Source organism: Oppia nitens, unplaced genomic scaffold, assembly GCF_028296485.1.
Source record: "Oppia nitens isolate AA-2021 unplaced genomic scaffold, nextdenovo-longstitch-racon4-pilon3 scaffold6_pilon_pilon_pilon, whole genome shotgun sequence".
Classification (NCBI taxonomy): domain Eukaryota; kingdom Metazoa; phylum Arthropoda; class Arachnida; order Sarcoptiformes; family Oppiidae; genus Oppia; species Oppia nitens.
Window position 1 is genome coordinate 4,924,994 of NW_026533250.1, and position 25,603 is coordinate 4,950,596.

Below are 25,603 nucleotides of genomic sequence, written 5' to 3' on the forward strand. Positions count from 1 at the left end.
ATTAGCATAATCATACTGACTATACTGTCTGACAATTGCCATCAATTTTGTTACTTTATTGATCTTAATCTCCTGTTTCCTATTAATAACAAACTTTTGCTGATCGGTTGTCTCATAGATATTGTCAGTCGGTTGTAAATAAAATGAAAAATTAAATGTTTGTGTCTTAATATCGTTATTGTTGTTGTTATCCCAAAATGTTACGATTGGATAATCTTTAGTTATAGGCATTGGAGACCATACAAGTGCGGGCCTAAAGTTTGGCTGAAAATCAATAGTCGTTGTAAACAAATAGTAAAATATGTCTTTAAATAGCCAACAAACAATTGAATTGCTATTTTTCTAAGGGTTTATAAAAATAATTATAAAAAAAACAATAAAACAAAATTGGGCTAATCCGGAGTTTACGCACATTTAAAAAATTGATTTTTTTCAACAGATTATAGTTAATTATGACCTAAAAAACATATATCCATCAAAATTATTGCGCGGAAACACCTAAAACCTAACTAAAACCTAACCTAAATACCTGAGCTCTCATAACAGAATTCTACACTACCGTAAAATCGTGTTTTTATTCCCACAAGGAATTCAAAAAAAATGAAAATAAAAATTTTCATATGGGAAAAAACTCGTATTTTTTACCACCCCTGGTAAATTAAACGAGTCTATGGGGAAAAGCAAAATTGGGGGAATAGGGAGCTGTAATGACAAGTATTAACTAATATTCAATAAAAACTTTAATGATTTATATAATTTATTTAAAAATAACTATCGGTAGAGTAAATAATCGGTAATTCAAAATTTTTATTGTTATTTTAATTGCTATAATCCATAAATTTTAATAAAAATAATTTATTGAAAAATTACAAATGAAAAGTTTATTATATCGTAAAGATAATTAAAATAGCGGTAAATAATTAATATTATTTAAAAACAAAATTTATAGTTTATTATCGGTACCGGTAAGTAATCAATAGAAAAATAATTAATTATATCTAAAATTAAAGCCGATTCTTGAGATATTGGCGTCAACTTCGGGTTTATTATTGTAATAAAATGCGTAAACTTGAGGGCGTTCTTTATCACTGGTATCGATGATGACTGACCAAGCATTGGCATCAAATATCGGTAATCTGGTTGTTGACTATTAGAACTGGTACCTGTGTTGTCGGTCAAGAGATTTGTGTCAAATTATGTTCATTACGTTGAGTGCTGTTGATCACTGGTACAGGTGTTGTCTGATAAGACATATGTGTCAGATATCGGTAGTCTGATTGATGGCCATTGATCAGTGGTGCTGGTGTTGACTGACAAAACTGGCTTTAAATATCGGTAATCTGGTTGTAGGTCAATGATCACTGGTACCAGTGTTGTCTGACCAGACATTGGTTTCAAACATAGGTCATTAGCTTCAGCGCTATTGATCACTGGTACCGATTTGGTGGTAAAGTTTTGTTGTCCATCAATGGTATTATCAAAGTGTTGTTGGTTATCATCACTGTCATCACCAACTTGTTCACAAGTTGTGGTTAATAGCCGCCGATTTGTGGCCATTGCAAGCAATTATCGGTAATTATGTTTAATAGTTATTAAACGGCTTTTACGGGTATATAAATTAAAAACTTAAAAAATAAATGATATATTGATTTGTATTAAAAACACGTTTTTTAAAACATTTATAAAATAATTTACAGTTTTTTATTACCGTTAGTTATATTAATATAAAAACATACCTTTAAATCATAAATCGGTCAATAGATGGCATATTAATAGGATTGAAACTTTTTGAGACATCCAAATATAAGGGGTGGGAAATTTAAAAAATGTATTAAAATCATGGGGTGGGAAATTATTTTTTAAAGTTGAAAACTATTTTTTCATATGGGGAGTAACTCGCATTATTTCCCATGACTCAAACATTTCCATATGGGATTAAAAACACAACTTAACGGTAATTATAAATAAATTAATATTAAACAAACATAAAGCGCGTGAACAAAATTAACATTTATAATATTGTTAATAAAATAGTATTTTTCGAACACCAGGTTAGGTAACGCGACAAACATTGATTCCGTAACCCAAGTACTGTATAAATTAGGTTAGGTTACCATGGTTACCAGGAAACACGAATGAAATACTAAACAAAAAAAATTATTAAGAATATTCTAGTATTATAATAGTTAAAAATATAATTTAGTTCTCGTGTATTAAGTATTGACAACAATATTATTCTATTAAAGTTTTTATAAATGTTAATAATAATCACGCGCTTTATGTTTGTTTAATATTAATTTATTTATAATTTAAGTAGAATTATGTTATGAGAGCTCAGGTATTTAGGTTAGGTTTTAGGTGTTTCCGCGCAATAATTTTGATGGATATATATTTTTTTAGGTCATAATTAACAATAATATGTTGAAAAAATCAATTTTTTAATGTGCGTAAACTCCGGTTAGCCCCAGAAATTCTTTGTAGGCTCAGTGATGACCATCGATATGATTTCACAGACTTTCAATTGTGTAAAACAGTCATAAATATGTAATCAAATATTGATTATGAATTAATTGTGTCATTATATTTATATCAGATATATATTAATAATAAATACCGATCAGACAATTAATGGCTTTCATTGTCCATTGATATCCACAGTTCATATAAAAACAAATACTGATATTTAATCTTAAAAAAAACAAATATCCAAACTTATAGACAAATTGAAAACTTATTTTTTAAAATGTATTTTTTAATATAGTTCGTAATTTTTGTCTCGCTATATAAAAGGGCCTTACATTAATCTCGGGCACGCGGTTTTTGCTATACTGAAAATTTATGGGAAGAAAATATTTTTAAAATTGGTCGAAGAATAAATTTTTTATGGCTTTTCAAACTTGTGGAAAAACACATTATATAAAATTGTGGAAAATAAAATGACGTTATTTATGGACAGTAGACACTTATTAGATAGAGATATTAATACTATTGTTTATTCTGAAAACAAAATTTTACTATGAAAAATAATTTTTTAGATAATCAAATTTAATTAAAAATTGTATTATCGAAATATAATGTTGTGTTTTTTATTGTAATTTAATTATCTTAAAAAATATTTAACATAAAAAAATTTTGTTTTCAGAATAAGCAATAGTATTAATATCTCTATCTAATAAGTGTCTACTGTCCATAAATTACGTCATTTTATTTTCCACAATTTTATATAATGTTTTTTCACAAGTTTGAAAAGCTATAAAAAATTTATTCTTCGACCAATTTAAAAAAATTTTTCTTCCCATAAATTTTAAGTTTAAGCTTTACAAACTTACTATTGAAATTTTATTCTAGCATTTATAGTATAGGTTATGACATAGTGGTTTGCAAACGTCCAAGAATAAATATGATCACGTGATCAAAATTAAAAATTAAATAATTTATAATATCACGCGTAAATCACTTTTTAATACACTTTTTACAAAATTAATATATCTCAGTTCGTTTAAGAATTATAGCAAAAACCGCGTGCCCGAGATTAATGTAAGGCCCTTTTATATATATATATATCTATTTCTTAGTTAAATTTTGGTTTAGATTACGCGATAATAATATAAAAACAATTGAATCTGTAAAACACGACAACAAAACAGTATCAAAATTAATTTCAATATCTTTGTTGGAATTAATAACAGTTGAAAACCAGTTAAGAAAGTTAAAAAAGCATTTTCAGAAAAAAACTTGAATACCATAAATAGGTTGAAAACCATTAGTTTGTATAGCGGCTATATAGTAACATAAAAATTTATAAACTGGTCTAATATACATAATTTAAAGATTGTCATGTAGAGTATCAAATGACTCGGTATGACAAAATAAACTCAAATTTAGTCATGTAGAGTATCAACTGATTTAGTATAATACAATAAACAACTATAGTCATGTGGGGTATCAAATGATTCAGTATTACAAAATAAACTCAAGTATAATAATACTTTTGCCTTCATTTTTAGAAAAAATAAAATAGTAATTTAAATAAAAATAAAATCTTTATATATTAATAATTTAAATTATATAATACTAGAAAATAAATTAATATATGTAGAATAAAACAATTTAAAAATATTAGATTTATTAAAAATTATTATGTAAATATTTTACTACAAATTTGATTAATTAATTTATTATACCGTAAAATATATAACTTAAATAAATTATAGATTTTCAAGACATTAGAAAAATTAATTAATATCTTATTTTTAACAAATAACTATAATGTAAAATTAAAAAATAAGTGTTTTTGTATAAATTATAACCAATATTTTTACATTTTACAAATGAATAAATAAATAATATATTTTTAATTCTCTTAATGTTTTCTGCAACGTTGTAACCATTGACTGTATATCAAGTATATCATCAAACAGATGAGTATCAATAGGATTACAATTACCACAATATATAATATAGTTTTCAACCATTTAAACCAATCAATGGTTGTCTTTGGTATAGTTGTTATTGATTTATGGGAACAGTCGATCAGTGTTTTAAGATTTTCTGGTTTACACTAAATAAAAATTTTATTTTATTTGTAGTTTAGTAATACATATATAATTATAATAGTAGACAGTGTGAAAAACATACGGCCATCTCATTGAATGGATTTCCCACATAACAGTATTTGATGGAAGTGTTGTCGCCATCATTGGTGAACACAATGGATCCCTGACCATCTATTTCATCATCCTTTCCATTGTCATAATCATACTGACTATACTGTCTGACAATTGCCATTAGTTTGGTTACACTATTGATCTTAATCTCCTGTTTTCCTTCAATAAACGCTTTCAGTTTGCTTTCATTGGTCGGATGTGTATAATTTCCAAATACATACGATCCAGTCTTAACATCACTATTGTTGTTGTTGTCCAGTAATGTTACGATCGGGTAGTCTATAGTTATATTCATAGCTGTCCAGCCGATTGTCGGCTTAAGATTTTCCGGGAAATCTATTTTCGATGTATTCATAAGTTTCTGATCCGATAAAATTAGCCATTCCTTCCAATCAATATATTTCAAATCAGTCTAATAATGATTTAAATAATAATAATAATTAGTATTCAATTTAAAATTGTAAATTATTACTTACGCGGAGACCTACGATAGCCAGGTAATCTAAGGGCCTCTTATAATTATGGGTTGTCCAGGCTATGCAGTACTTTTTACCGGTCAACCATTTAAACTCATCGGTATTATTCAATACATCAATGGTAACGGTTTTATCGGAGCCATCACTATATGTCAACTGCCAGTAAGTGTTGCCAATGAAGAAGTATTTGTTTGACTCTGTTTTATCATAATTGTTGTCTTCAAAGTAACGAAATGCAAAATCAATTTTGTGGCCATTATTTGCATACTCTTCACAGAAATTCCTTGTAGGCTCAGTGATGACCATCGATATGATGGTCGACAACAATAATGCTTTCAATTGTGTAAAAACAGTTATAAATATGTAATGAAATATTTATTATGAATTAATTGTGTCATATTTCTATCAGATATATTAATAATAAATACCGATCAGACAATTATTGGCTTTCATTATCTACTGACACTCAAGTGATATAAAAACAAATGTTAAACAAAATACTGATATTTAATCTTAAAACAAACAAATATCTAAACTTATAGACAAATTGAATACTTATTTTTCAAAATGTATTCTATAGTATAGGTTCTAATTGTTGTCTCGCTATTACTTATTCCTAAATACCGTATATATCTATTTTTTAGTTAAATTTTGGTTTAGATTATGCGATAATTATATCAAATCAATTGAATATGTAAAACACGCCTAAAAAACAGTATTAAAATTAATTTCAATATTTTTGTTAGGATTACTAAACAGCTGTTAAAATATCTTAATTATTTTGCTATATAAACTATAAAACTTATATAAATAATTTAGAATTTTAGAAAATTAAAAAAGATTATAATTAATAGCTTATAATAGATTAACTGCTTATAATGATAACTATAATTATTATATTTAATACATTTATCAATTGTCAACAAAAATTTTTTATTAATAAATATTAATTGGATTACAATATATTCTAATGCTACTACTATTACACTAAAATTACAATTTAAATATTACAAAATAATTTCATTATAATTATAATTTGTTTGTATGAATGAATGAACGATAAAAAAGTGAAATAAATTTTAAATAATAACTCATTTATTGAAAAATCCTATTTATTGACAATATTATATAGTATTTACTAAAAATTTTGATACCTTTACCTAAATAATTACAAAACTTATACATATTTTTATTATATAAAGTATTGTAAAATTAAAAAATAAGTGTTTTTATAAATCTAAATTATAATATATTATTTCATTTTACAATCGTTTTCTGAATCGATGTAACCATTGATTGTATATCAAGTATATCATCAAACAGATGAGTATCAATAGTATTACAATTACCACAATATATAATATAGTTTTCAACCATTTAAACCAATCAATGATTGTCTTTGATATAGTTGTTGTTGTTTTATGGGAACAGTCGATCAGAATCTTTAAATTTTCTGGTTTACACTAAATAAAAATTTATTTGTAGTTTAGTAATACATTTATATTAGTAGACAGTATGGAAAACATACGGCCGTCTCATTGAATGGATTTCCCACATAACAGTATTTGATGGAAGAATTGTCGCCATCATTGGTGAACACAATGGATCCCTGACCACCCATTTGACCACCATTTCCATTGCCATAATCATATCGACTATACTGTCTAACAATTGCCATCAATTTGGTTATACTATTGATCTTAATCTCTTGTTTTCCTTCAATAAACATTTGCTAATCGTTTGTATTGATTGTATGGATCGGATGAAAATTATCGGAAAAATTATATACTTGTGTCTTAGCATCGCTGTTGTTGTTGTTATCCCAAAATGTAACGAATGGAGAGATTTTAGTTATATTCATTGGAGTCCAGGCGAGTGTGGGCTTAAAGTTTGGCGGAAAATCAATTGTCGATATATTCGAAAATTTATGAAATTGAATATTTTGCGAAACAACTATCCATTGCCACCAATCAATTGTTTTCAAATCATACTAATGATTAAATTAAAATTATAATAATAAAAAATAAATAAATATTTAATAGAAAATTACTAGTATTTTATATTTTACTTACGCGGAGAGCTCCAATAACTTTATACCATGTATACCATTTATAAACAATGGCTGTCCAGGCCATGGAGTAATCTTTACCGGACAACCATTTAAACTTATCGGTTTTTTTCAATTCATCAATAGTAACGGTTTTATCGGAGCCGTCACTGTATGTCAACTGCCAGTAAGTGTTGCCAATGAAGAAGTATTTGTTTGACTCTGTTTTATCATAATTGTCTTCAAGGAAACGAAATGCAAAATCAATTTTGTGGCCATTTTTTGCATATTCTTCACAAAAATTCTTTGAGGACTCACTGATGGCCGACAACACCAACAACAAGACAGCTGTCAATTGTAAAAGCAGTTATACAATACAATGAATTACTGATTATAAATTAATTGTGTCATTATATTAATAATAAATACCGATCAGACAATTTATGGCTTTCATTGTCGACTGATATCCACAGTTCATATAAAAACAAATGTTAAACAAATAATAATAAGTTTAATAAAAAAACTAATCTCTAAACTTATTGACAAACTAAAAATTTATTTTTAAAAATGTAATCTATAGTATAGATTCTATACTATAGATCCTAATTGTTGTCTCGCTATAACTGAATTCGTGAATATCTTATACATGTATATCTATTTTTTTTTGTTAAATTTAACTTATCATTGGTTACATCACGCGATAATAATATCAAAACAATTAAATCTGTAAAACACGACAACAAAACAGTATCAAAATTAATTTCAATTTTTTTGTTAAGATTGATAACTATTGTTAAAATGTCTAATTAGTTAATAATGTTAGTCTAATATGAAACTTATATAATAGGAATTTAGAAAACTAGACAAATTAATTAATAGATTATACAGTTTATACTGTATAAACAATTTGGTACAGTACATAGCTTTTTAAATAATAAAATATTGATATTTAATTTTAATAAAAAAAAACAAATATAAAAATAACAGTGTATATAATTAAACAAAATATATAATATTTACGGTATTTAGGAATAAGTAATAGCGAGACAACAATTAGAACAAACAAACAAATAAATAAATAAAATAACTAAATGAAGTAAAAACTTTAACTTAAATCTAATATATAATAATAAATTAGATTATAATTTAATTTTGTTATTGTCTTCTGCATCGTTTTAACCATTGATTGTAAACCAAGTATATCATCAAACAAATGAATATCAATAGGATTACATTAACCACAATAAGTAATGATGTATTCAACCATTTAAACCAATTAATTGGGTCATTAGTTTGAGTGCCGGTAGTTGTAGGTGTGGCTGTTGTTGTTGTCTTAGGTATGAATGTTGTCATAGATATGGATGTTGTCTTAGGAGTTATTGTTGTCTTAGGTATAGTTGTTGTTGATTTAGGTGAACATTTGATGAGTGTCTTTAGATTATTTGGTTTACACTAAATAATAATAATATATTTGTAATTTAATAGTCCATATGTTAGTAGATATTGATGTAACAAAACATACGGCCATCTGATTGAATGGATTTCCCACATAACAGTATTTGATGACAGTGTTGTCGATTGATAATAGATATCTTATTGATAATAATTTTTATTGTTGTTGTTTGTAAAAACAAATGTTAAACAAAATGCTGATATTTAATCAGATATAAAATACAAATTTCTAAACTTATAGACAAATTGAAAACTTATTTTTCAAAATGTATTCTATAGTATAGGTTCTAATTGTTGTCTCGCTATAACTGAATTCTTGAATATCTTATATATCTATTTTTTAGTTAAATTTATCATTGGTTACATCACGCGATAATAATATCAAAACAATTGAATCTGTAAAACACGCCTAAAAAACAGTATCAAAATTAATTTCAATATCTTTGTTAGGATTAATAACAATTATTAAAATGTTTAATTATTTTGTTATCTAATATAAAACAATAGTAATTAAATACTTAGTAATTAATAAACATTAATAATTATAAATATTAATACAAACTGACTATAATATATAATTCTAATTTGAAACTAATATAAATTATGTATAATTAGTTAATATAAAATATTTATTATTATTTTACAATTTATTTATTTAAGGTGTGGGAAAAATGGATAATTATATTTTTATTATTAACTATGTAAGTGTCTTATAAAACTATAAATATAATTAATATTTTTGCAAATTAGATATAATTAATAAAATTAATAAAACAAATAAATAAAATAATAAAATGTATCATTTCATTTTGCTATTGTTTTAAAATTGTTAAAAATAAGTTTTTTTTATAAATATAATCAATATTCTTAAAATTTACAAATTAATAAATAACTAAAATATATAAATTATAATATATTTTTAATTCTCCTATTGTTTTGTACATCGTTTTAACCATTGCTTGTATACCAAGTATATCATCAAACAGATGAGTATCAATAGGATTACATTAACCACAATAAGAAATGTCGTTTTCAACCATTTAAACCAATTAATTGGGCCATTAGTTTGAGTGCCGGTAGTTGTAGGTGTGGCTGTTATTGTTGTTTTAGATGAACAGTCGATGAGTGTTTTTAGATTTTTTGGTTTACACTAAATAATAATAATTTATTTATAATTTAATAGTTCATATGTTAGTAGATATTGATGTAACAAAACATACGGCCGTCTCATTGAATGGATTTCCCACATAACAGTATTTAATGACAGAATTGTCGCCAACATTGGTGAACACAATGGATCCCTGACCATTAGCATAATCATACTGACTATACTGTCTGACAATTGCCATCAATTTTGTTACTTTATTGATCTTAATCTCCTGTTTCACATTAATAACAAACTTTTGCTGATCTGTTGTCTCATAGATATTGTCAGTCGGTTGTAAATAAAATGAAAAATTATATGTTTGTGTCTTAATATCGTTGTTATTGTTGTTATCCCAAAATGTTACGATTGGATAATCTTTAGTTATAGGCATTGGAGACCATACAAGTGCGGGCCTAAAGTTTGGCTGAAAATCAATAGTCGTTGTAAACAAATAGTAAAATATGTCTTTAAATAGCCAACAAACAATTGAATTGCTATTTTTCTAATGGTTTATAAAAATAATTATTAAAAAAAACAATAAAACAAAATTGGGCTAATCCGGAGTTTACGCACATTAAAAAAATTGATTTTTTTCAACAGATAATAGTTAATTATGACCTAAAAAACATATATCCATCAAAATTATTGCGCGGAAACACCTAAAACCTAACTAAAACCTAACCTAAATATCTGAGCTCTCATAACATAATTCTACACTAATTATAAATAAATTAATATTAAACAAACATAAAGCGCGTGAACAAAATTAACATTTATAATATTGCTAATAAAATAGTATTGTTCGAACACCAGGTTAGGTAACGCGACAAACATTGATTCCGTAACCCAAGTACTATATAGATTAGATTAGGTTACCATTGAAATTAGGTTAGGTTGCGGTTCGAACACCAGGTTAGGTAACGCGACAAACACTGATTCCGTAACCCCAGTACTGCATAGATTAGGTTAGGTTAGCATGGTTACCAGGAAACGAATGAAATACAAAATAAAAAAAATTATTAAGAATATTCTAGTATTATAATAGTTAAAAATATAATTTAGTTCTCGCGTATTAAGTATTGACAACAATATTATTCTATTAAAGTTTTTATAAATGTTAATAATAATCACGCGCTTTATGTTTGTTTAATATTAATTTATTTATAATTTAAGTAGAATTATGTTATGAGAGCTCAGGTATTTAGGTTAGGTTTTAGTTAGGTTTTAGGTGTTTCCGCTCAATAATTTTTTTAATGTGCGTAAACTCCGGTTAGGCCCAGAAATTCTTTGTAGACTCAGTGATGACCACCGATATGATGGCCGACAACAAGACTGCTTTCAATTGTGTAAAAACAGTTATAAATATGTAATCAAATATTGATTATAAATTAATTGTGTCATTATATTTATATCAGATATATATTAATAATAAATACCGATCAGACAATTATTGGCTTTCATTGTCCATTGATATCCACAGTTCATATAAAAACAAATACTGATATTTAATCTTAAAAAAAACAAATATCCAAACTTATAGACAAATTGAAAACTTATTTTTTAAAATGTATTTTTTAATATAGGTCGTAATTTTTGTATCGCTATATATATATCTATTTCTTAGTTAAATTTTGGTTTAGATTACGCTATAATAATATAAAAACAATTGAATCTGTAAAACACGACAACAAATTAATATCAAAATTAATTTCAATATCTTTGTTGGGATTAATAACAATTGAAAACCAGTTAAGAAAGTTAAAAAAAGCATTTTCAGAAAAACTTGAAAACCATAAATAGATTGAAAACCATTGGTTTGTATAATTATAGGGGCTATATATAATAGTAACATAAAAATTTATAAACTGGTCTAATATACATAATTTAAAGATTGTCATGTAGAGTATCAAATGACTCGGTATGACAAAATAAACTCAAATTTAGTCATGTAGAGTATCAACTGATTTAGTATAATACAATAAACAACTATAGTCATGTGGGGTATCAAATGATTCAGTATTACAAAATAAACTCAAGTATAATAATATAGTAGCCTTCATTTTTAGAAAAAATAAAATAGTAATTTAAATAAAAATAAAATCTTTATATATTAATAATTTAAATTATATAATACTAGAAAATAAATTAATATATGTAGAATAAAACAATTTAAAAATATTAGATTTATTAAAAATTATAATGTAAATATTTTACTACAAATTTGATTAATTAATTTATTATACCGTAAAATATATAACTTAAATAAATTATAGATTTTCAAGACATTAGAAAAATTAATTAATATCTTATTTTTAACAAATAACTATAATGTAAAATTAAAAAATAAGTGTTTTTGTATAAATTATAACCAATATTTTTACATTTTACAAATGAATAAATAAATAATATATTTTTAATTCTCCTAATGTTTTCTGCAACGTTGTAACCATTGACTGTATATCAAGTATATCATCAAACAGATGAGTATCAATAGGATTACAATTACCACAATATATAATATAGTTTTCAACCATTTAAACCAATCAATGATTGTCTTTGGTATAGTTGTTATTGATTTATGGGAACAGTCGATCAGGGGTATTGTATAGTATAGCTGCCACTTGTTGTTCACGCGATTAATATTTAATACAATTTTAAAGATAAATATATGAATGTCTCGTGAATTACTATTAATTTTATTGTAAATTAGAGAATATTTTCTTTGTTAAGTTTTTCTTGAAAGTTATGTTTCTTTTGAAAGCTATGACTTAAATTTAGTGAACAAAATGATTAATCTAAAGACATTATTTAGACTAATACTTGTCTCACAGGAGACAATGATTAACTGGTGTATAACAATGGGTTTATTATTAGCAACTAAAAAGTGTCCCATTTGTGACAACGAAATGGTAAATAATTAATTTGCAAAAAAATACATTAAAAAATTATTTTCGTAGAAGATAATTGTCAAACAATTATCGTACCGGTGCCACCAAAAGCATGGACAACCTCATGATTATAGACTAAGTGCTTTGAATAATACGTGGTTTTCTGGATCAAAGTTTAGCATTGAAAACATAATAATCTTGACGTACCTGTTTTCGGTCGGCACAACAAAATATGAGGACATTAAACGAGAAACAAGTGATTTAACTAAAACAACATCTCATAACACTATAAGTGATTGGCTTAACTTTTGTCGAGAAGTGGTATTTGATTGGGTCGAAAAATATCAATCAGTTGATCTCTTAGGAGGAGAAGGTAGTATATGATACATATTTAATTATGCACGTTACCTAAACCTAATTATAATGGTAATACCAAACTGATAGTGTATTAGTGTTTGCTCTGTTACCTAACCTGGAGTTCCGACCGCAACCTAAACCTAATTATAATGGTAATACCAAACTGATAGTGTATTAGTGTTTGCTCTGTTACCTAACCTGGAGTTCCGACCGCAACCTAAACCTAATTATAATGGAAATACCAAACTGATAGTGTATTAGTGTTTGCTCTGTTACCTAACCTGGAGTTCCGACCGCAACCTAAACCTAATTATAATGGTAATACCAAACTCATAGTGTATTAGTGTTTGCTCTGTTACCTAACCTGGAGTTCCGACCGCAACCTAAACCTAATTATAATGGTAATACCAAACTGATAGTGTATTAGTGTTTGCTCTGTTACCTAACCTGGAGTTCCGACCGCAACCTAAACCTAATTATAATGATAATATTTTGATAACTTTTAATTCAGGAGTTGTCGTAGAAATTGACGAAACAAAAGTTGGTAAAAGAAAGTACAATAGAGGTCGACTAGTTGATGGGACGTGGATTTTAGGTTTAGTTGAGATTCAAATAGGAGCTAATTGTCGACGTGGAGGTAGATTTCGTTTAGAAATATGTCCCCTAAATAAAAGAGATGCCGACACTCTTTTACCTTTGATACGTAAGCATGTAAAAATTGGGACAACTATTGTGTCTGACTGTTGGGCTGGATATTATAGACTAACAGACAATGGTATAAATGATAGATAAAACATATTATTAAGTTAATTAATTTTTTAATTTTTAGGTTTTGTCCATTTTACTGTGAATCATTCGAAAGAGTTTGTCAATTCACATACCGGTGCAAACACACAGACCATTGAATCTCAATGGAGAGCTATGAAACGCAATCTTTTAAGAGGGGGTATACCACAAGATAACCTTTATCTACATTTAGCCGAATATCTTTGGCGCCGACACGTACTTCACAACAATTTAGATAATTTTATTTTTTTTATTGATTGTATAAAACAATTATACAACCCTTTAATGTAATTTTAATTACAGTATATACAGGTATATATATATTAATTTGCAATGTAAAATATTATTTCATAATAATATATTTATATTTAATAAAATCTATTGTAATTAACGCGATATTTGTATATTTAACTTTAAAATTGTATTAAATATTAATCGCGTGAACAACAAGTGGCAGCTATACTATACAACAGCCCGTCACTGTATGTCAATTGCCAGTAAGTGTTGCCAATGAAGAAGTATTTGTTTGACTCTGTTTTATCATAATTGTTGTCTTCAAAGTAACGAAATGCAAAATCAATTTTGTGGCCATTATTTGCATACTCTTCACAGAAATTTTTTGTAGGCTCAGTGATGACCATCGATATGATGGCCGACAACAATAATGCTTTTAATTGTGTAAAAAACAGTTATAAATATGTAATGAAATATTTATTATGAATTAATTGTGTCATATTTCTATCAGATATATTAATAATAAATACCGATCAGACAATTATTGGCTTTCATTATCTACTGACACTCAAGTGATATAAAAACAAATGTTAAACAAAATACTGATATTTAATCTTAAAACAAACAAATATCTAAACTTATAGACAAATTGAATACTTATTTTTCAAAATGTATTCTATAGTATAGGTTCTAATTGTTGTCTCGCTATTACTTATTCCTAAATACCGTATATATCTATTTTTTAGTTAAATTTTGGTTTAGATTATGCGATAATTATATCAAATCAATTGAATATGTAAAACAAGCCTAAAAAACAGTATTAAAATTAATTTCAATATTTTTGTTAGGATTACTAAACAGCTGTTAAAATATCTTAATTATTTTGCTATATAAACTATAAAACTTATATAAATAATTTAGAATTTTAGAAAATTAAAAAAAATTATAATTAATAGCTTATAATAGATTAACTGCTTATAATGATAACTATAATTATTATATTTAATACATTTATCAATTATCAACAAAATTTTATTATTAATAAATATTAATTGGATTACAATATATTCTAATGCTACTACTATTACACTAAAATTACAATTTAAATATTACAAAATAATTTCATTATAATTATAATTTGTTTGTATTAATGAATGAACGATAAAAAAGTGAAATAAATTTTAAATAATAACTCATTTATTGAAAAATCCTATTTATTGACAATATTATATAGTATTTACTAAAAATTTTGATAAATTTCACCACCTTTTCCATTGGCAAAATCATAACGATTATACTGTCTGACAATTGCCATCAGTTTGGTTACACTATTGATCTTAATCTCTTGTTTTCCTTCAATAAAATGATGGATTTCCCACATAACAGTATTTGATAACAGTGTTGTTGATTGATAATAGATATCTTATTGATAATAATTTTTATTGTTGTTGTTTGTAAAAACAAATGTTAAACAAAATGCTGATATTTAATCAGATATAAAATACAAATTTCTAAACTTATTTATCAAAATGCATTCTATAGTATAGGTTCTAATTGTTGTCTCGCTATAACTGAATTCTTGAATATCTTATATATCTATTTTTTAGTTAAATTTATCATTGGTTACATCACGCGATAATAATATCAAAACAATTGAATCTGTAAAACACAACAACAAATTAGTATCAAAATTAATTTCAATATCTTTGTTAGGATTAATAACAATTATTAAAATGTTTAATTATTTTGTTATCTAATATAAAACAATAGTAATTAAATACTTAGTAATTAATAAACATTAATAATTATAAATATTAATACATACTGACTATAATATATAATTCTAATTTGAAACTAATATAAATTATGTATAATTAGTTAATATAAAATATTTATTATTATTTTACAATTTATTTATTTAAGGTATGGGAAAAATAGATAATTATATTTTTATTATTAATTATCTAAGTGTTTTATAAAACTATAAATATAATTAATATTTTTACAAATTACATATAATTAATAAAATTAATAAAACAAATAAATAAAATGTATCATTTCATTTTGCTATTGTTTTAAAATTGTTAAAAATAATTTTTTTTTTATAAATATAATCAATATTTTTTAAATTTAGAAATTAATTAATAAATAACTAAAATATATAAATTATAATATATTTTTAATTCTCCTATTGTTTTGTACATCGTTTTAACCATTGCTTGTATACCAAGTATATCATCAAACAGATGAGTATCAATAGGATTACATTAACCACAATAAGAAATGTAGTTTTCAACCATTTAAACCAATTAATTGGGCCATTAGTTTGAGTGCCGGTAGTTGTAGGTGTGGCTGTTATTGTTGTTTTAGATGAACATTTGATGAGTGTCTTTAGATTATTTGGTTTACACTAAATAATAATAATTTATTTGTAATTTAATTGTTCATATGTTAGTAGATATTGATGTAACAAAACATACGGCCGTCTCATTGAATGGATTTCCCACATAACAGTATTTGATGACAGAATTGTCGGGGATATTCATGAACACAATGGATCCCTGACCACCTATTTTATCATCCTTTCCATTAGCATAATCATACTGACTATACTGTCTGACAATTGCCATCAATTTTGTTACTTTATTGATCTTAATCTCCTGTTTCCCATTAATAACAAACTTTTGCTGATCGGTTGTCTCATAGATATTGTCAGTCGGTTGTAAATAAAATGAAAAATTAAATGTTTGTGTCTTAATATCGTTGTTGTTGTTGTTATCCCAAAATGTTATGATAGGATAATTTTCAGTTATAGGCATCGGAGACCATACAAGTGCGGGCTTAAAGTTTGGCTGAAAATCAATAGTTGTTGTATACAAATAGGCAAAATTGTAGAGCCGCCAATCAATTAAATTGCTGTTTTTCTAATGGTTTGATAACATAATTAAAAAAAAAACAATAAAACAAAATTTAATTGAAAAATATTATAATTTGGCTTAAATCTATATCAAAGACAGCCAGCAAAAAAATATTGTTTTTTTAAAGCAGTTATTCATATATAAAATGCTAGTTTTATTACTTAATTATTATTTAGTTACGGTTAGTTTGGGGGTTAATGTGCGGTTAGGAAGTGGTTAGTGAATGAGTTTGGGATAAATAATTGGCATTATCTCTAACATTGGGGTAAAATTTTCTACTGGCTGTCTATAATATAGATTTGTAAATAATTAATGACTATATTTGATTGTTTGGACATACGCGCAGAGCACCGGTAACATTCATAGTATTACTCAATTTTGAAGACCGTGTAATGGTTGTCCAGACCATGGAGTAATTTTTACCGGACAACCTGTCAAACTTATCGGTACTGTTCAGTGAATCAATGGTAACGGTTTTATCAGAGCCGTCACTGTATGTCAATTGCCAGCAGTTGTCACCTATGATGAAGTATTTGTCGGAATCTGTATTCTTATATTTGTTGTCTTCAAACAAACGAAATGCATAATCAATTTTTTGGCCGTTTTTGACGTATTCTTCACAGAAATTCTTCGAAGATTTACTGATGACCACAGATATGATGGCCGACAACACCAACAACAACAAGACTGCTGTTAATTGTAAAAACAGTTATACAATACAATGAATTACTGATTATGAATTAATTGTGTCATTATATTAATAATAAATACCGATCAGACAATTGATGGCTTTCATTGTTCACTGATATTTACAGTTCATTTAAAAACAAATGTTAAACAAAGTACTAATATTTAATCTTAAAACAAACAAATATCTAAACTAATAGACAAATTGAATATTTATTTTAAAGGTATTCTATAGTATAGGTTCTCATTGTTGTCTCGGATATAACTTATAGGTTATATCGCGCGACAATAATATCAAAACAATTAACTCTCTCTCTCTCTCTCTCTCTCTCTCTCTCTCTCTCTTCTAATTTGAAATTTAATTTGATAATTACTAACAATAGTAATATAGATTTTTTGTTGTTTTTTTGTGTGATGCAAACAAAATGTATCAATCATTGTGTGGACTAACCAAATGGTGTAATAAATTTTGTTATGGTTATTACATTCAGCCATTTATTGTGACAGTCAATTGGTATCGACATCAATGGTTTCGCCGTCAATCATCAGTGGTTACGACAACAACAACACAATCATTGATACGGCAATGTACTAAACGGTTATACACGGCTTATATGGTGGACAGTAAGCCAGAGGACTGGCATACATTCGTGGCGCACGAGTTTACTGTTCGTAAATTGGCCAAAGTATTAGTCTACGATCCGCGCCGTGGACTGAGCACCGGTAGCGCCTGTATTGTTGCCATCGATACGGACAGCAGACATGTGTACGCAGTGACCAACGAGCACGTGGCTGTACAGGGAATATTTGTACAGTTGGTCGACTACGAGGACTATCTAATTGAATACGGAAAGGTAGTCTATGCCGAGCCAGAACATGATCTATCGTTGATAGTGTTGCGCCCTGACCCGGATCAACTCCAAGGACTTATGACGTTTCAAATGTCAACAACCGAGACAGAGTTTGGCGCACCGGTACTGGCCATTGGTTTTGCCGTCCGAGACTTGCACAACATGTGCACCGGTATTATCCATTGTCCGGAAAACCATCGATTTCGACATATTATTTCCCGATTGAATACCCAAACCATTGTCTACGATACTAATAGCGTAATGTTAGGACATACGGCTCCCATAGCTGTCGGTTATTCTGGCGGTCCATTGGTTGACATAATGAACGGTAAGTTGATTGCTGTTAACAGTTTAACACATATGGAATCGCGCAGTTCGATACCTGCTTATTATATCCAAGGTATGTATGTTTGTCTAGTTTTTAGCTACCGGTTTTTTCACATATGCTAACCAAACAATGTACTGATTTTTATATATAATTTAGATTTTGTCACCAGAGCTATGAATTCGTATGATAGACAACGTGAAAACAGGGATAACCATTGTACCATCAAATGGGGACTGTGCTTAAAGTTTAGCCTATTTCATGGCAAAAACATTGTACAATACGTTACGTTTGAACAGACACCAGGAAAGTATGTATTTTGTTGTTGTTTTGTATGTTATTAAAGACAACTGTTTCACAAATTTAATATTTTCTATGTGTTTGAAGTCATATGATTGGTATGAAAGGCTTTTTTGGTGTTATCGATGGACAGCAATTTGAATCACTGGACGAGTTTGTGGATATAATGAGCACCGGTAGCAATGATGGCGAACAACCTATTGATGTCAAATATCTTGATTTTGCAATCAAACGGCCGCTCGACACCCAAATATATGCCTCACCTAATGAATTGACTTATTTGAAAGCAATATAATTAATGTTAAACTAAATTTCACACTTAATATACAATAAAATATATAAAATTAATCAAAATAAAAATCTATAATTTAATCAAAAAATAACTATTATTCATATTATCATATTTAATACATTATGAATTTTCAACAATTTTCAATTAACAATTTTTATTTTAAAAACATATTAATTGCATTACAATATATTTTAATGTTACTACAGTAKTAACATTACACTTAATAGTAAAATTACAATTTAAATATTAAATATATAATAGATATAACAGATTTTTAAAAAAATAATTATATTTGTTTGTATAAAAGTGAAATAAATTTGAAATGATAACTAATTTATTGAAGAAAAAAATCATTTTAAATAATGTGTAAACAGTTAACATTTATCTATGGCTACGACAAAACAGTTACCATTCATACAGTAAGTGCTTTATAAATGTAAAGCTTTATATAATTTAAGATAACAATAAAATTTATCACATTAAATGTAATTATTATCATATCATAATAACAGCATATACATTTATTCAATTAACTTTATAATTTAAATATATTGTTTAGTATATATTAAAGGCTAATTGTTGTTATGGTAAAAAAAGTAAATTGTTGTATTAAAGTAATTATAAAATAATAAAAATATAACAAATAAATAAGTACAAAAATTACAAAAAGTACAAATATATTGATTGATATAAGCAATTTATTATTATTATCTGTAGTAATTAATATGTCATTAATAATTTTTTAATAACAATTATAACAATATTAACAATAATAACAAATATAAAATTTTTTGATTAATATAAATAAAAATATAAATTTATAAAAAAAAGTTAAATTTAAGTTATCAACGATTGTATAATAATGTAGTTACACTTAAAATATTTTGAGACTAATTTTAATATACAATAAAATTAAATTTAAGTGAAATTAATTTTACATTTTAGTTTTAGTTATTAAATTAATATTTAATTTTTACATATTCTCTAAAGTGCTAAATAATTATTATAAAATTAACTAAAATTATAATGAAATTTTTTATCAGGGATTATTATATATTTGGCTATTTACAATGCATGCATATTATTATTATCTGTTAGTATAATTAAATATAATTTCCCATTTAATCTAAAAATATATATATAAAGGTAATCTTATATTAATATATATATACTGAATAATCTTATACTTGAAATTTTTAAAAGTGGTAAATTAATATTAAAATATAATTATTAAAAAAAAATTAGATAAGTAAATATTTGTCAATAAAACACTTAAACATTGAACTGATATAAATTAAATTAGCAATAGTATGATAAGAAAAAATGTATATAAGTATTTAAAAAATTATAATACTTATTATATTTTATTCTTGAAATAAGTCTTTAAATGAAATCATAATGTTTAAGATCATAAATATATTTGCTATTATATATTGTTTTATTGATCTAACAATATCTATAAACCATGGCAAAATTAATGTAATATATATACTGTATATATATATATATATATAATTATAAAAATAAATTAATTGTGATTTACTATTTTAATAGCAAAACTATCAATCAATTGATTATACATTATATTTTTGCGGCGGAAGAAATGATACATCAGTAAAATCCGAGTGCAATAAATATGACACCAAAACAAATGTTTGGCTTCCCATACAATCAATGTCTAAAGAGAGAAGACATTTTGAATTAATTGAATATAATGGTAATCTGGTGTCAATTGGTGGAGAAGATGTATTATTTTATTTGATTTTTAATAATTTAAAATTTTTAAAAAATATTTATATATATATATATATATATTTATATAGTATAGTGAAGATTTGGATATTGTTGAATCATATGATCCTAAAACCAATACATGGACTCCAAACAATCCATTAAACATTAAACGAAAGTAAAACTTATTTTATCTATTTATTATCTATTTTTCTTTCATTAATTTTTTATTTAATTTTTGAATTTTATACACAAATAAGTGGTTTAGGTGTTGCAGTTGCTAATGAGACAATATATTCTTGCGGTGGATATTCAAAAAAATCTGGTAACTGTTATATGTTGTATAGTTTTATAGATGTATAATAAACTAATTTTTTTTAATAATTAAAATATAAATTAAAATACAGATCAAACTCTAAACGTCTGTGAAGTTTATTCGGTAATAACAAATGATTGGCGTTTATCTGCACCAATGATTGAACAAAGAAGTTATTTTGCACTGGTAGCTCATGAGGGTTATTTGTATGCAATTGGCGGACAAAATGAGCATGGTCCATTAGATTCCGTAGAAAGTTACGATACGCGTGCTAATAAATGGCAACCTGTGGCCAATATGAATGAAAAAAGGTAAATTTAATTTTATTTTTGTTTTTTTGCTAATTTATATTTAATTGATTCATATATAGTTTTCTAATATACTATATATTAGTGTATCAACGAGTTTATATGTATATATATATATATATATTTACCCAAATTTAGCTACAATTGTTATATTAATTCAAATTTATAGAATCCAATTCAGTGGCGTTTCATTTATGGGAAAAATCATTGTCTGCGGTAATTATCCACATTCTAATACATGTGAATCATATGATCCACTGACAAATAAATGGACATTAATTGGTATTTGAAATCAAATATTATTAATAATTAATTAATTAATTAATTAAAAGATTGTTTTCATGTTATCAACTAGCTTCAATGATAAATTATCGTTGTTGTTTTCATTTAATTGCCTATAATGATAAGTTATTAACTGTGGGTAGTGATAAAACAGGTATATTAATATTTTTTCGATCATAATTTAATCAAAATTTTTTTATAAAGTAATAAGTTAGTAAAAATTAAAATTTTTTATAGGTACACATTTGATTGAATCATATGATTTTATAACAAATGAATGGCATAATAGCATATCGTGGCCTTATGATGTATGGGATTTTGGGGTATTTAATTAATTATTATTATAAAATTAATTTTAAGTTATGATTCTATAATTTTTTAATTAATTATATTTATTTAGGCAACATTATTTGGAAAGTTTGATTGAATTCTAAAAATTACAATACCATAATTTATAAAATTATATTTAAAAAATTATAATACATACTGTAATTGTAATAGTATTTAAATCTAATATTAAATAAAACTAGTTTAACCCGCGCAACATGTATAGCCGTGCAATTCTTTTACTAATTTTATAATATTCATCATAAGTAATTTTAATGATACTTAATTTGTTTAAACAACTACTACATAAYCTAATGTAACAAAACTACTGAACCAATACACATTAATTCGACTAAACTGTTGAGAAATTTTAGTTTTTATATATATTTAAATAATTTTAATAAAAATTGAAAATTTAATCATTTTTGCGAAAAAAAATTGCATTTGAAAAAAATTTACAAAAATTTAGCACAGGTAGCTTACCTCCCGGTGCCCTGTAACTCATATAATATAACAGTGTAATTACACAACACCTGCCTACCTGTCCCTAAAATCTACCTGAGCTCAATAATCATTTAAAATTTCCCATTGAAATAACACTGCTTTAAATAAAAATTGAAAATTTTAACACAAATTGGAAATTTTTGCATTTGAGAAAATTTTACAAAAATTTAGCACAGGTAGCTTACCTACCGGTGCCCTGTAACTAATATAATATAGCAAAGTGTAATTACACAACACCTGCCTACCTGTCCCTAAAATCTACCTGAGCTCAATAAACGTTTAAAATTTCCCATAAAAATAACATTACTTTAAATAAAAATTGAAAATATAACAATACATTTTTACATTTGAATTAAAATATGGTTGTTTATGAAATGTGCACACATACAAACAGACAGACAGACAGACAGACAGACAGACAGACAGACAGACAGACAGACAGACAGACAGACAGACAGACAGACAGACAGACAGACAGACAGACAGACAGACAGACAGACAGACAGACAGACAGACAGACAGACAGACAGACAGACAGACAGACAGACAGACAGACAGACAGACAGACAGACAGACAGACAGACAGACAGACAGACAGACAGACAGACAGACAGACAGACAGACAGACAGACAGACAGACAGACAGACAGACAGACAGACAGACAGACAGACAGACAGACAGACAGACAGACAGACAGACAGACAGACAGACAGACAGACAGACAGACAGACAGACAGACAGACAGACAGACAGACAGACAGACAGACAGACAGACAGACAGACAGACAGACAGACAGACAGACAGACAGACAGACAGACAGACAGACAGACAGACAGACAGACAGACAGACAGACAGACAGACAGACTATTATCTTAAAGTGTTATCTTGATTATATTTTCTATAAATCATATATTAATAAAGTTAATATTTGAATTTATTTTCATATATCTCTTATATAATTAACAAATAAATAAACTAATATAACTAAAATTATATCAATTTATTTTGTTATTGTTTTATGTATTGTTGTAACCATTGATTGTATACCAAGTATATCATCAAACAAATTAGTATCAATTGGATTGCATTAACCACAATAASTAATGTTTTTCGGTGTTATCGATGGACAGCAATTTGAATCACTGGACGAGTTTGTTGATATAATGAGCACCGGTAGCAATGATGGCGAACAACCTATTGATGTCAAATATCTTGATTTTGCAATCAAACGGCCGCTCGACACCCAAATATATGCCTCACCTAATGAATTGACTTATTTGAAAGCAATATAATTAATGTTAAACTAAATTTCACGCTTAATATACAATAAAATATATAAAATTAATCAAAATAAAAATCTATAATTTCATAAAAAAAACTATTATTCATATTTAATACATTATTTTTAAAATTAAAAAAAAATATATTAATTGCATTACAATATATTTTAATGTTACTACAGTAGTAACATTACACTTAATACTAAAATTACAATTTAAATATTAAATATATAATAGATATAATAGATTTTTTTAAATAATTATATTTGTTTGTATAAAAGTGAAATAAATTCGAAATGATAGCTAATTTATTGAAAAAAAATCATTATAAATAATGTGTAAAATTTTATTGATAGCACTGTTATTGTTGTTTGTGTCGACTATCTTATCGGTGGTCATCAATAAGTCCTTATCAAAGGATTTATGTGAAGAATATGTCAAAAATGGACACAAAATTGATTTTTTCTTTCGTTTTGTTTATAAACAAGAGTTTCAAACAGAATATCTGATATACATTTTCATCGGCAATTCCTACTGGAAGTTAACATTTATCGATGGCTACGACAAAACAGTTACCATTCATACAGTAAGTGCCGGTCAGTCTAACTGGTTGTCCGGTGACAAGTACTCTATGGTATGGTGTAACTGGTTTAAGGGACATCATATGCCTATGATTGTTGGTGTCGACTACGATCACTGTCGTGTCGGTGCTCTAAAGGTTTGTAAAATTCAAAAAAAAGTTACAATTAATAATCAATTATAAAATATGAATTAGAAAAATATGAAAACCATTGATTGGGCTGTAGTTTCCAAGGGTGACCTAAATCTTAAAACTAAAGGCGATTCAACAAACATTACATTTTCATATAATTTTAAACCAACATTTGCATGGGTACCGGTTCCACATCAAAGTGATTTACGATTGGTAACGTTTTGGGCCAATGGTATGACCAATGTCTACCATTTTAGCGATCCAAACAAACCAAAAGCTGAGATACCAGTGCCATATGGACCGCAACACTATACCATTAGAGGCGATCCTGAGATAAATTTGGGCATTAGATTAATCGGAATCGTCGGACAGTATAGTTATTATGATTACAATAGCGCCACCAGTGGTGCTGCTGGTCAGGGATCCATTGTCTTTATGGACATCGATAATGTTATCAAATACTGTTATGTAGGAAATCCATTCAATGAGAAACAGGTATTTATGAATTGAATTATTGAATATATGATAATTTTTACAGTATTTCATTTAATAATTTAATTTAGTGTCAATTACAACACTTGAAACAATTGATTGATTGCAAACAAACAACAATTGTTTATAAAGCTCTTAAGTCTACTTTGGCTATAATTTCTATACTATTGATCATTGGATTAGTTATATATTTTACACATAAACCATACAACCGTTCAAAA

The 25,603-nt window shown here is 26.2% G+C and overlaps 4 protein-coding genes across 4 annotated transcripts; 3 read left to right on the forward strand and 1 right to left on the reverse strand.

Annotated features, from left to right (window-relative positions):
• The first annotated feature begins 12,575 nt into the window (after positions 1–12,575).
• On the forward strand, positions 12,576–14,854 carry LOC128962770 (uncharacterized). Its single transcript, XM_054309172.1, has 5 exons — positions 12,576–12,698; positions 12,747–13,050; positions 13,546–13,809; positions 13,864–14,036; positions 14,801–14,854. The coding sequence occupies exons 1-5, from the start codon at positions 12,576–12,578 to the stop codon at positions 14,852–14,854; spliced, it is 918 nt and encodes a 305-aa protein (XP_054165147.1).
• Positions 14,855–16,233: 1,379 nt separating this feature from the next.
• Positions 16,234–17,768, reverse strand: LOC128962771 (uncharacterized). The gene is made up of 5 exons (XM_054309173.1): positions 17,744–17,768; positions 17,313–17,659; positions 16,535–16,978; positions 16,321–16,464; positions 16,234–16,242 (listed from the first exon to the last, which is right to left on the reverse strand). Exons 1-5 carry the CDS (start codon positions 17,766–17,768, stop codon positions 16,234–16,236), a joined length of 969 nt encoding a protein of 322 aa, XP_054165148.1.
• A 275-nt stretch (positions 17,769–18,043) lies between these two features.
• On the forward strand, positions 18,044–19,459 carry LOC128962398 (uncharacterized). The gene is made up of 3 exons (XM_054308769.1): positions 18,044–18,910; positions 18,995–19,145; positions 19,223–19,459. Exons 1-3 carry the CDS (start codon positions 18,085–18,087, stop codon positions 19,428–19,430), a joined length of 1,185 nt encoding a protein of 394 aa, XP_054164744.1. The 5' UTR covers positions 18,044–18,084; the 3' UTR covers positions 19,431–19,459.
• A 1,330-nt stretch (positions 19,460–20,789) lies between these two features.
• Positions 20,790–22,600, forward strand: LOC128962519 (kelch-like protein 5). The gene is made up of 9 exons (XM_054308894.1): positions 20,790–20,906; positions 20,982–21,173; positions 21,251–21,336; positions 21,419–21,483; positions 21,566–21,785; positions 21,952–22,064; positions 22,138–22,218; positions 22,302–22,387; positions 22,465–22,600. The coding sequence occupies exons 1-9, from the start codon at positions 20,826–20,828 to the stop codon at positions 22,489–22,491; spliced, it is 951 nt and encodes a 316-aa protein (XP_054164869.1). The 5' UTR covers positions 20,790–20,825; the 3' UTR covers positions 22,492–22,600.
• The last annotated feature ends 3,003 nt before the right edge of the window (positions 22,601–25,603 follow it).